Source organism: Parus major, chromosome 2 (genome assembly GCF_001522545.3).
Source record: "Parus major isolate Abel chromosome 2, Parus_major1.1, whole genome shotgun sequence".
NCBI classification, from domain to species: domain Eukaryota; kingdom Metazoa; phylum Chordata; class Aves; order Passeriformes; family Paridae; genus Parus; species Parus major.
In genome coordinates, this window is record NC_031769.1 from 137999374 (window position 1) to 138011600 (window position 12227).

The window sequence follows — 12227 nt, forward strand, 5'->3', positions numbered from 1 at the left end:
ACATGTACGAATCTTATCATTAGGTATCTTAGAGACCCCAAGCACCAATTCCCAAACATCATCGCTTGCTAAACCATCCCAAATACCAAGCATTCTTGTGGCCTACTTTCATATGATTTTCAGAAACATTTAACCCCATACTAACACTGGAAGGCCACAATAAGGTCACCCAGAAATCTTTTTTCCAGGCTGAACAAACTTAATTCCCTTAGCCTTAGTTCCTTATAGAAGAAGTGCTCTATCCTTCTAATCATCTTTGTGGCCTCCCCTGGACTTGCTCCAAGAATTGTTGTCCTTCCTGTGCTGGGGAACCCTTAGCTGGATGTCCCATATTGTTTGCAAAGCACCACTGATACTATAAAATATCAATGATACAAGAAAAAATAACATTGTTACAAGAAAAAATTATTAATATAAGACCTCCGAATTTCAAAGATTGGAAAGCCGAATTCCACCGATTTGAAAGTTGAAGTGATGTCTCAAAAAAAACCAAAACATTAAAAACAAAAAACATGGAAAATTAACTTGCCAGATTAATTCTAAGAAATGTGGGGGCTTTTAAGAGTACCAAATGAGATGATGTGAAGAGTTCTGAAGGTTTTGTCTGCCCAGGAGTTGATAGTACATCTGTGTAATTAACCTAACAAAATAAAGTCTAATGCATAACTCATTTTGCTGCTTGCTTTCTCCTCAGGTTTGCCAATTTGTCGTGTCTGTCAATGGCCTCAATGTTCTCCATGTGGATTATAGGACAGTGAGCAACCTCATCCTGACCGGCCCTCGAACAATTGTGATGGAAGTGATGGAAGAAATGGAGGCCTGAGAAGGCAAAAAACCCCCTATTACTGGACATTTTTGTGAGACAAACAGCAACAGCCATGGAGTGTCATGACACAAGGCAGCAGAATGTTGCTGTGTCTAAACAGATGATTTTGCTTTTAGGGGAGGGGGCTCTCTTTCATTTAACAATAATAGCACTGGTGATTATGCTAAGATGTGAACAATAGATACCAGCATATTTTCACTACGGACTTCTCTGTGCCCAACAGAGACAAGATCAGGGCCTTTAAGTGGTCTGTCCAGCCATGGCTGCATTGGTCAGAATGGGTTCCAGCCTAAGAGGCCGTGCATATTTCTTCACAGTCCACTACCCGTTCGAAGCACTTCAGGAGGTGAAAGTGCCAAGCGCTGTGGGGTCGGGATGTCAGAGATGGTTTCCATGAGATAGTGACATTGGTAAACATTGTCCTGCTGTCCAGCTTTGTCCCTGGAGCACGTGCAGTCATAGTTATTCTCTCCTTGGGCTGACTACATCCTGGCTTGATTACAGTCAAACACAAACGAACTGCAAATGCATGAGAAAAGGTGTCTGTGCTCTGTAGGGAATAGTCTGGTATGAATGTTAGGGCCTGACTGATTACACTGGTTAGTCTAGAAAGAAAATGGAAAAACGTGTGGTACTTTTACAAAAACTGCCTTTGAAAATTGGTCTTTTGGTTTCAATGCCTGTGTGCTGGATTAGGTGCTTGAGTATTATATACTGATCTTGAGGTTTTTTTCTATACCTGTAAAGGAAAGGTGCCTCACTCTTACTATTCATCACTTTTGAGAAATTTTGGCCACTTTAATTCCCAGAAGAAGAAATTTGGCAGGTTGCAGTGGGAAATTCACGGTGTTAGCATAAGGATCTCCAGTAGCAAAAGTACACTTCAAATTAAAGCAATGTACTTGAATGTACATTAACTTTATCAGCACTTTCCAATCATCTAATGTTTTGCGAAGAATCAGCTTCCCTCATGAGCTGCATTTGACACAATTACAAATAAAACATTGTATTTAACTGACTCTTACTGTTTCTCAAACAGTAGGATTTTTTTCATTGATTGAGTTAATCAAATAAATATTTTTTAAATATATACATGAAAATTCTCTATTCTGCAGTTAGGTGACTCTTCAGCTTGATGTTAAGGGGAACTGCATGGGTTTTCTTTGAATTGAATGAATACATCCTGCTTCACAAAATTATAACTACTGTTTGCAGACTTTCTCTGCTGTCTAAATTTTACAATTAAAGCTTAACTTTATATATGCACATACCACAAATCATGCAATTATGGGGTGGGGAAAGTATTTTTCCTCAAATAATTTTGAAACGTGTTTTGTATTAAAAATTGTTCTCACTAAATAAATTGCTCCTTCAGTATGTTTTTCATTCACTCAAACACTTTAACTTCAGAGATACAGCAAATCTTCAAACTCATTTATTCCTGCAGCTTTGTAGGAAGAAGTCCTTGTGTTCTTTGTTTCTGGTTTGATATATCTGTGGTTGTATTTTCACCAGGAAAACTTCTTATATTCCACTAATACGCAGCAGTGGAGGGAGTTATAAAACTGCAGCTACTTACTCAATATTAACCAGGCATGAGAGTGTCTGGAGGGTTTGTTCAAATTGTCATCTGCTGTGACAGTTCTTAATCCTGATTGTACTCCCCAAAACTTTGGTACACGTGCATAAGCCATAGCAGGTTACATTTTACAGGTCATCTAAAATAAATAGCTGGGTACATTATGTTATATTAAAATGTAATAACTGTCCATGGTATCCACTCAGAACAGCTGGAAACAAACTTGTTCCAGAAATGTTTCAATGCTGTAAGTATTTTGAGTTTATGAATCCGGGAATGCTTCTACAAATACTTCAATTTAATTTCTATTTTTTTCTTTATTTTCTATTTTTTTTCTTCTTTTCTTTTTTTCCTCTGGGATATTTTGGTGGCTTAGCCCCTTTGAAATATAAATTCTGCATGCTAGGCTTAGTTAAATATTACAATTGAAGGATTTTCTTAGCAAAATGCTAATGATTCTCTCTAATGCCATCATGGGTTTGTCTGTATTACATCTCTTGCCTTAGTTAATATTCTGCTAGAAGTTCTCTGTAGCTTACAGATAATTAAGAAACTGGGTCAGAATTTGGCTTAATAATGCATTACAGAGTGCACTTCATACTGGAGCAAAAAGAGTGGGAATGGGGGCAGGGAGAAATCTGTGCATTTCATTACGTTACAGATTGGAGATGGCATCTTGATTCACAAGATACATTAGTCTCTATCACAATTTGAGCACAGCTACTTGCCTTCTGTTTAACAGGGATTTCCATATTCTGTTCTCAACTTGACTGACATTCCAGGATTTAATTAATTCTTTCCCTCTTCAATGTGACAAAGGTATTCAAATTGTGTCTGCAATGAAATTTTGTATTTTGGAAAAAAGGCTTAAAAGTAAACAATTAAGCTATGAAATGTGTAATTTCCAATTAAATTACGGTTTGTCTGCACACAGAGCTGCACATGCTCCAAGACATCCCACAGGAGTCGGTGTCAAACTCTCATGCACTTCAGAGGGCGCAGACTTTTAAATATAACAGAGCACCTTGCTTCCTGAAAAGTGCCAGGGGAAATGTAAGATTATTCACAGAAGTGAGGCATTTCAAGGGATGCATGAATTTCACATTGTAGAATGAAGCAAGAAACCAGAAATTTGAAAAAAAAAAAATCCTGGCATCAGCAGTAATAGCATCATTAAAAAGACAGGCATTTTTGTAAGACTTACTCTCTTCTGTGATCTCATTTTTGGTTACTGTAGATCTTTCAAGATCCTCTAATAAATCTTTAAGCCTTAATCACTCAAATTACTGCTATTCCTCTGTTCATGTACATTTGCAAATCATTTATGGACATCTTCAAGCAATGTAATATTTAATTAAATTCAAGTAGCAGTTAAGATAATTGGAGCATTAAATCAGTGCAATATTTCTCATATTTTTTTCCTGTTATATTTCCTACAAGATACATAATTTTAATTATCTTTTTCAAGATCACATATCATGTGTAAGGTACTGAAAACAGCCGGTTCCACAACTAGTCCCGTGGAAGGCATTTCATTCAGACAATGATGCCATAATCCACTTCAGGTGTATCAGAACTTAATTGTCTGCATTTTAGGTCTGCATAGAAGCTGAAAATAAAACTTTCAGAATTCAAAAAACATTGTCATAGCAGCATCTGAGATATGAGTGGGTGCAGCCTGCTACACCTTCTGTGAGATTACATTCAGGAAGAGGTTTGGAATGAAAGGTCATGCAGTAGGGCTTTTTTTCAGTGTTTTTCTTAATTTTTTATTAATTTTCTGTTCATACCCTCACTAATGACTAAAGTACTAGGGATGTGTCAAATGCTGTCCCAGGATTACTGGTTTAATGGTCAGCTTGTTCCCTTAGCATGGTCTGGATCTCTGACAAAATTGCCCTGAGAAAAGTGTAGTTCAGAGAGTAACATGAAATCTGAATTTGGTGCCCCTTGGCTTTCAGACCAGAGACAGCCTCTGTACTGACTTGAGGTACTGACAATAGACATAGACAAATGAGAATAGTCTGAGGATTAGGAAGAAGCAGCAACTGACTCCTTTCTTCTTCTGTGCTGACAGCCATGCCATGTATAATGGACAGCAGTTCTTTTGCAGTTAGGTATCCACTCTCATATTGGCCATGGGAGCTGTGAATTTCCAGTACTGTTGAAACTCAAGTTTTATAAGCACACACATAAAATGCAATGCTTAGCTTTAAAAACCAGGTTTGAAGTAGACACTACTTTAGGTAGCACAAATTGTTGTAATGCCTCTACAAAGATGCTGCCATATACCCATAGGTTTCCCATCCTGTGTCACTGTAATTCTCCTTGAACTTAGAGCACAACAGTCTCCTACTGGCTTTTGTACGGCCTTGTCAAATAATAATCTTAATTTCTTTCCAGAATTTGCAGGTGATTTGTAGAGCAAAACTCTCTTTTTATGTGCAACCTCTTGCTTCTGTTCCTAAGGTGATTCTACATAGAATCTGCTCCCTAGATTACAGTACATAGCAGGCTAGTGGTAGTCTTACCACTTCACTCTATCATACCTGAGCAGCTGAACTCCTCTCCAGGGAACTGCTCCCATTGCTCCTGCTCCTGCTGCATGCACCCAAACAGGCCAAGCTGGGGAACAATGGTCAAAAGGACAGCCCATACCCACCAGATTGTTTGGCCTTTACCAGTGATTTATGGATATATTTATTTACTATTTTGCTGCATAGTTGACATTGGTCCTACTTTATTCTTCCAGCTTAAAAATGATTTCTGGAAGATCTTGATGGTCCTGCTTTCTTTGTATTTTTACTAGTCTGTTTTTGAGTGCCTCTTTACCATGATCACCATCTATCTCTTCATAACTTAGCTTTTCATAAATTAGCAGTGTTTATTTAGCAAGCCTAATATTTCAGGAAAACAGATGAATTGGCTGCTGCTTTACAATTAAATGTCAGCTCACCTATAAACAAAGCCTTGAGGTAAAAGAACAAAGTAAGAAAAAGCTACCATAAATGTTGGACTAAAATCCATTTTAGATATAAAATGACACCACATCTACTCTTAAAAAAGCTGTGTATGATTCATAACACAGATGGGCCACAGCTTTCATGGACTTTCTCAGGTTATGGAGACAAAATAAAAGAGACTTCCATAAAGTGGTGTTTTCTTTTGGGCCTCTGGATGATCTATCCATGACTCCCCTCCCTCCTGAACCGGCTGGAGCACAGCTTCCCAGCCACAGCCTTGGAACCACATAAACTGTTATCCTCACTGCTAGCTGTAAATAACTGCAGATTTTTATAATTACATTTTGTTTTCCACTTCAGGCTTTAGAGTTTCTCTTATTAAACAGAGAAACAATTAATTTGTTCATCTATCTCGTAAAGAAGTGCTGCATTTTCCCCCTTATATTTGCAGTGGGATGTGCGATAAACAGAAATGCTTTTTGGTTTGTACTCAAGCCTGACTCAGGGAATACTTGTTCTTACCTGCCCTTCTCAAGGCAAACCTCCCCTGGGAAAATTTAATGAAAATTTCCTGAGAATTTCATGAAAACCTGAGCAAAACCTGCAATACGATGCCTATTAGTAGATCATACCTGGAAAATGCATAGTATGTTCAAATAATTATTAAAAAAACAAAACCAAAAAACAAAACCAAACAAAAACCAAAAAAAAATCCCCAAAAAACCAAAAAACAAATGAAGACAAGTTAGGTTTTTTTAAAATTCTTGTTGATGGTTTTAAAGTATAAGCAAAATGAATGTAGACCACAGAAGAGAATCCATCAGACAGGTGCAGTAAAGGGGTGTAGTATGGAAAGGTTCTCCCATATAATGATAGAAGTGTTTATGTTGAAAGAGGCCTAAAAGATCATCTAGTTCCATTCCCCTGCCATGGGCAGGGACACCTTACACCAGACCAGGTTGCTCAGAGCCCCATCGCACTCAGCCTTGAGCACTGCCAGGGATGAGACAGTCCCATAATGTCCTATTAAATTTCTTAATAACATCACAGAGAGAAAAAGTGTTGTACTTTAATGGCTAAATTTAAAATTTATATTCTTAAGCCTGTCTTTTCAATAAGATCAAAGTGGTACTTAATGCTTTCACTTTTATGAACATTCAATCCTAAAATGCAGTACATAAGAATATAGTAAAGGTTTATTTGTTTGGGAAAGATTTCCCTTCCAAATATAACAAACTCTGTCAAAATATAACAAACATATCCTTTAACAAAAAAAAGCTTAATTTACATTATGAAGTAATTTAAACTTTTTTTTCATATCTTCTATTTATAAAGTAGAATGCAAACACTGCATGTATCAACTAAAAATAAATGCATATCCAGGCTTGACTGAACAACTGTTTCATCAATGGGGTCCAGAAATGGGGCTAAACTAAGTGCTTCAGGTTTATTAGCAAAAGTTTAATTAAGTGTGACGTTGAGCAAAGCCTGGGAAATATTAAGTGATTCCACTCAGAAGTGCTTAGTAGTTTCCAGGATCAGGAACCCTTTAATTTCTCAAAGTTCCCTGACAGCCTTGCTTTGCCTGCAAAATATTTCTAGAACTGTGATAAGATTTTCTTAAAACTCATTTAAAAATTGTAGATGGAATGTACTAGCTTTTATGGCTTAACTATGAAAAGGAAGAAACATGAAAGTATTTAAGATCTTAATGTTACATTCTCCCAATATCTGTTGAGTTTTATAAGCATTTTCAGCTCAAATGCTTTCTGAAGATAATTTTATGCACCCTTTGTTTGTTACTGCAGCTGGGAAGTGTGTGTGTTTCATTTGTTTTGCCAGAATAAACAAGATCCTGTTGAATATTAAAATATGCAATATTTCGTTTTCTATTACACTCCACCAGGCAAATAGTCTATTAAATGCTTAAATGTGCATTTACAAAGGAGTGCTGAGTTACCCTCTTAATGTTTGATTTTTGTCATAAAATGTGTGTTTGATTTTTGTTTCATTTCCCACTGCACATGACTGCATCATTGTTCGTTCTCCTAAGAAATTATTTTCTGGGGGTTATTGATTCACTTTCCTTATAGTAGCATCAGCATTCCATTGAAATATAAATCCCCTGGACCTTACCTCCTATAGTTAAAGAAAAAATCTTTTCTGGTTCAGAAATTATAATTTGGAAGATGAAGGCACAAAAAACATTTACCTTAACTCTTGCTGACTACTGCTTCTTTCTCAAAAAGAGACAATGCTGTCTTAATGTGCAGAGCTCCAGGAAGTCATGTAATACAGGAATAAAAACTTCATGATTAGGATCAAATTGTCCACATTTTAAAGGCTCTTTGATGATACCCTTTTCCAGTAGTTATCATGATTAACTCCTAACAATGGGCTTGTGATTGCAAAGATGACCTTTGGCACACAGGTTAATGCAGTGCTCTTTTCCCAGCACTGCAGATAGTCTGAAAAAACACCACAGCAGGGTGATGGCATCTACTTCTACTTACCTAATTGGAATAGGAGCTCAAAAATGAGGGGCTTGGTTTTGTTGCATACACATAAATGTCAAGTGCCATTGAAGATGCTTTTAGGGTATTTGAGGCATTCCCCTGTAGCAGAGAGCAGCTTCAGGGAAGTCTGTGACCCCACAAAATCACATCTAGAGATTAAGTCCCAGAGGACATCTTAAATATTGTAGGATACTTCAAAATGCATTAGATACCTATGTATGAATAACTGAATGGCATCCCTCATAATCACCACTTAACATCTGCTGATTCAATTGTCTCACTGCTGGTAATTTTTGTGGAGTTACCCAGCTGTATATTCAATTAGCACTGTTGATGTAAAAGAACATCCTGGCTATCCAGCCAATTCTCAGAGAAGCTGCTGCATACTTGTATCATGCAGAGCTGACTGTGATGTGCTGTTATTAAATGTCGCAAGAAATGTGACTCCTTTTCTTTTCCTCATGCTTTTAGTCAAGATACAAAGTAGCCTCTCACCCAAAGGTCCCTTGGCTTCTGAATTGTCTGTTGCCAGTCAAGGGGACCAGAGCCATTGTCAGCTGAGCTGTAATCTGTGTATATAAATGATCATGTATAATTACTTACTGCATATTTCAACAGATTCTCCTGGGTTTTGGGTATTACTGTTTTTAAGTTGTCCTGAAAAGTACTAATTTCACATAAGGAGTCACAGCAAGGCAGCAACTGCTCCCATTAGAGAAATGGGATTATAGGGAGGAGTAGCAGCTACTGCAGACCCAGCAGATGAGAACAGATGCAACAGCAGCTGAGTGTTTCCATATAAACCTGAGTTTTATCACACTGCTTACAATATGACAGGTATTGTAGCTCTTGGGAACCCTGAGGTATTTATATACCACCCTACAGTGATGGCTCTCTCTGCTGTGTCCCTTGCACTGCAGTCAGTCACATCTCAGTGTTTGACATCTTAGCCTTGCTACAAACAGTTTCTGCTCACCCCTGTAGCAGAAGGGGGCACAGGCAGTGTCCAAACACAAGTGAGGAAATCAAAGTGAAATTTATAGTGAACTTAGGTGCTGACATTTAAAAAAAAAATCAATTAAAAACCCTTGTTAACTCACACAGGTGTTTAGAAGCCTATTGGGACCGAAGATTTAGTTCATCACTAGTTATCTTACATGTGACTGTTGCATTACTGGCTAGCTTCTCTCTTCTTCATCATGTTCTTCATGGTTTTACAGGACCTCCTTAGAGTCCCCACTCCCACATCCACCACTGTCCAAGTGTTACCACATGAGCTCCTGGATCTAATATACATGATGTGAAATCCATGCCCTGGATATCCATTAAGGAAGCCTGCAGAGAGCAGGGCTGAAAGGCAGTCTTTTAAAACCTTGCACAGTGTGCATTCTGCAGGACGGTGCTTCAGTGAGCAAGCAAGGCACACATTTTGTCTAATGCAAAGACAGCAGTGCCCCATATTGACTGCACCCCACAGGCTCCGTGGCTGTGGAAAAATATTTCCCTTTACATGTTTTGAATCTTCTGTAGACAAGAATGTGTTATTTGCAACTTTGTATTTCAGTTTTGGCAGCCTCTTGTCACCAGTGTGCCAGGTACCCGTTGTGTGCGGTCAACCTACGACCTCCTCAGCTCCACAGTCGTCTTCCAGCTGCCCTCCAAGCTCCTCTTCCTCCCGGGCTGTCCTGGCGAGAGCTCTGTCTGTCTGCAGCCAGCCCCAGTGCCAGGCCCACGGCTGAGCTTGCCGAGGGCAGGCCCAGGCCCTGGCGCGGCGCTCGCGGCCTGGTGCAGCTGAGGGAGGATGTGGAGACCAAACGTCCCTCGTGCAACCCGAGTCGTGGTCACCTGGACAAGGCCACAAAAACAGTCTGAAAAGCTGGGACGAGTACAAAACACTCTCAGCAGCGTGTGCGGTTTGGGATTTGTCTGGCACATTCCTGCCTGCTGCTAAAAACAAGCATTGGGAAGACCACAGGTTTTCAAAGGAATAACTTCATAGCCAAATAATGAATATTGTTATGGTTCACATGGTATTTTCAGTATAATAACTGTGATTTTGTAACTATATATGACATGTTAACATCTTTTGAACTATGACAGCTGTAAAATGCAGGTTTGCATTCTTGCAAAAAGAAAGAGAATTATGAAGAGTTCAGCTGTTTACTTTTAACTTGATTAATAATTCTGATTTTATTACTGACATTAATCACACACTGAAAGCCCTATATATCTTACACACTTACTAAGCAAATGAAGAAAATTCATGCTAGTTCAACAAATAGTGTTGAAAATTCTTCAAGAATGCAGTTAGGCAAATGACAATAGTGATTATAAATATTTATGGTGACCTTCTGTTTTATTTATCCACTGGAAAATCAGAAATAATTCCATTAAGTATACAAAAATGCCACCTAACTATAAGATTAGAAGAAAAATCACAGTCTGACTTCTTACTGGCAGGCTGATTTTAACAGCAGAAAGATAAGACAGCTCATATTGAGGAAGTTATTTTTTAAATTTGCACTGCACTTGACCACCAAATGCAGCCTTGGTTTAAAAATGGATGCTACTCAACATGAGAAGCACAGATTTGACTTTGAGGATTCTCTAAACCAACATCTGGAAAAATAAAAAAAAAAGCCAACAAAAAGGAGACTGGATGCTCCTTGTGCCACTAAAGAATTAACCTGTTCCACTGATATTCAGGGTAGTGATTCAGCATCACTAAAGCACTGGGTGTCCTTCAGGACCTTGTTTTAATGGGCTGCTTTCATGTGGGACACTAAGCTCTCACCTAATCCTGTGAACCCAGAAACAAGCCACAGCACTGCATTCTTACTGTGTTCCTCTGCTGAGGAAACTTTACATGCTATGAGTTTAATGATGAAAGGTTTTGAATAGGAACATAGCAATCTGAACTTGTCTTATGATTTTACCTTTTGGATATGGAAAATGGCCATGGGTGGATTTTTAAACAAAAAGATAACATAGTAAGCATACACTGGAGAAACACACTGGAGAAACAAAGCTGTTCTTCACTTCTTTCCAGTTAATTTTTTTCTCATTAGTGTGCAGGCAATAAATTCCCAAGGTTTTAAAAATATCAGCAGATATAATGCAAAGAAAATGAAGTTCAGACTGTAAAGAAGGGCAGAACTATGATTTTAGGAAATCTTTATGCACTCACAGTTGATGTCAGTAACAAAATGCCTCATTACAGCCTGTTCTTTCTCTGATACAGTACAGAAGCAGCTAATGGACAGACATCTGGGTCTGCATCACCTGGTGGAGAACTGCTCAAGAAGAGCTTCTAGGTGTGAGCTGAGCCTGAAGATTACAGAATTTCAAAGGTGCTTATAGCTCACTTTGAAATAAGCTGATCCTATCCTCCCTCTTCCTTTTCCAGTGAGTTTTGCTCTTCATTGTAACAGAACACGGTCAAATCCCTACCAAACTGCTTTTATCAGTGCACAGATTCAAATCCCTATTGTAGATAGTTTGCATATTTTAGGTCCAGTGCAGAATTATTTTGTTAAGGAAGTCTCATTGTCCAAACCCATATTCTCCTGTTCAGCTCCCCAGACTTTCCAGGCTGGCAGCCTAAACAGTGACATGGCACAGGGAAGACAAGAGGCGGAGTCCTCCAAAGGTTAATATCAGTCAAGTAACAGTCTGATTCCTCCCTGGAGAGCAACCTCTGCTACATGGGAGACAGGAAGGCAAGTTACTCCTTTGGCTGGGTTGGGGAAAAAGTAATTTATCAGGATGAAATAGGACTGCGGTGCATCTTTATGTAGTTGAACTGCTATTTAATTGTCTGTGTATCCAGTCTCTTACACAGGCTAATATTAGCTCCAGCAAGCCAGCATATGCAAAAGCAATGTGAACATAGAGTCAGTTACTACAGGGACTCACACACTTGTTTCCCAATGCAAAAGCATCCAGAATTTTCAGATTTTAAGGACTAATTTGTTAGGTTAAACGTTGCTGTTTGAAGGGACAAACTGGCTGATGGGTCAAACAGCAGTAACTCCTTTCCATGTGCTGGACAATAATAACAATAATATATTTATTATTAACTACTATTTTTATTATTACAAAAAACAACATTGTGAAATACCCAGTGGCCTAAAGTAGGTGTTTTGACTGTTCTTCCAAGACTGCAAACCTCAGGACAGAGATTTTGATTGTGTAAGACAGTGAAGAACATTTACTATCCCACCATTATCTCTGAAGATTATGCTTCAAGAAACACTGTGTAAGAAACAAGACATTATTTTTCTTATTTTTTTGTAAACTGTCTGACCTCAAATACTGTGCTAAACAGGCCACAGACAAACTTT

At 38.4% G+C, this 12227-nt stretch overlaps 1 protein-coding gene across 5 annotated transcripts in view; it reads left to right on the plus strand.

Moving 5' to 3' along the window:
* Positions 1-7239, plus strand: part of DEPTOR (DEP domain containing MTOR interacting protein) — an 81356-nt gene extending 74117 nt beyond the window's left edge. For all 5 annotated transcript variants that reach the window (XM_033512424.1, XM_015617662.2, XM_033512425.1 and 2 more), the window contains one exon: positions 695-7239. In XM_033512424.1, coding sequence (XP_033368315.1) covers positions 695-823 — 129 coding nt within the window. In that variant the 3' untranslated portion in view covers positions 824-7239. The remainder of the gene's footprint in view (positions 1-694) is intronic.
* The last annotated feature ends 4988 nt before the right edge of the window (positions 7240-12227 follow it).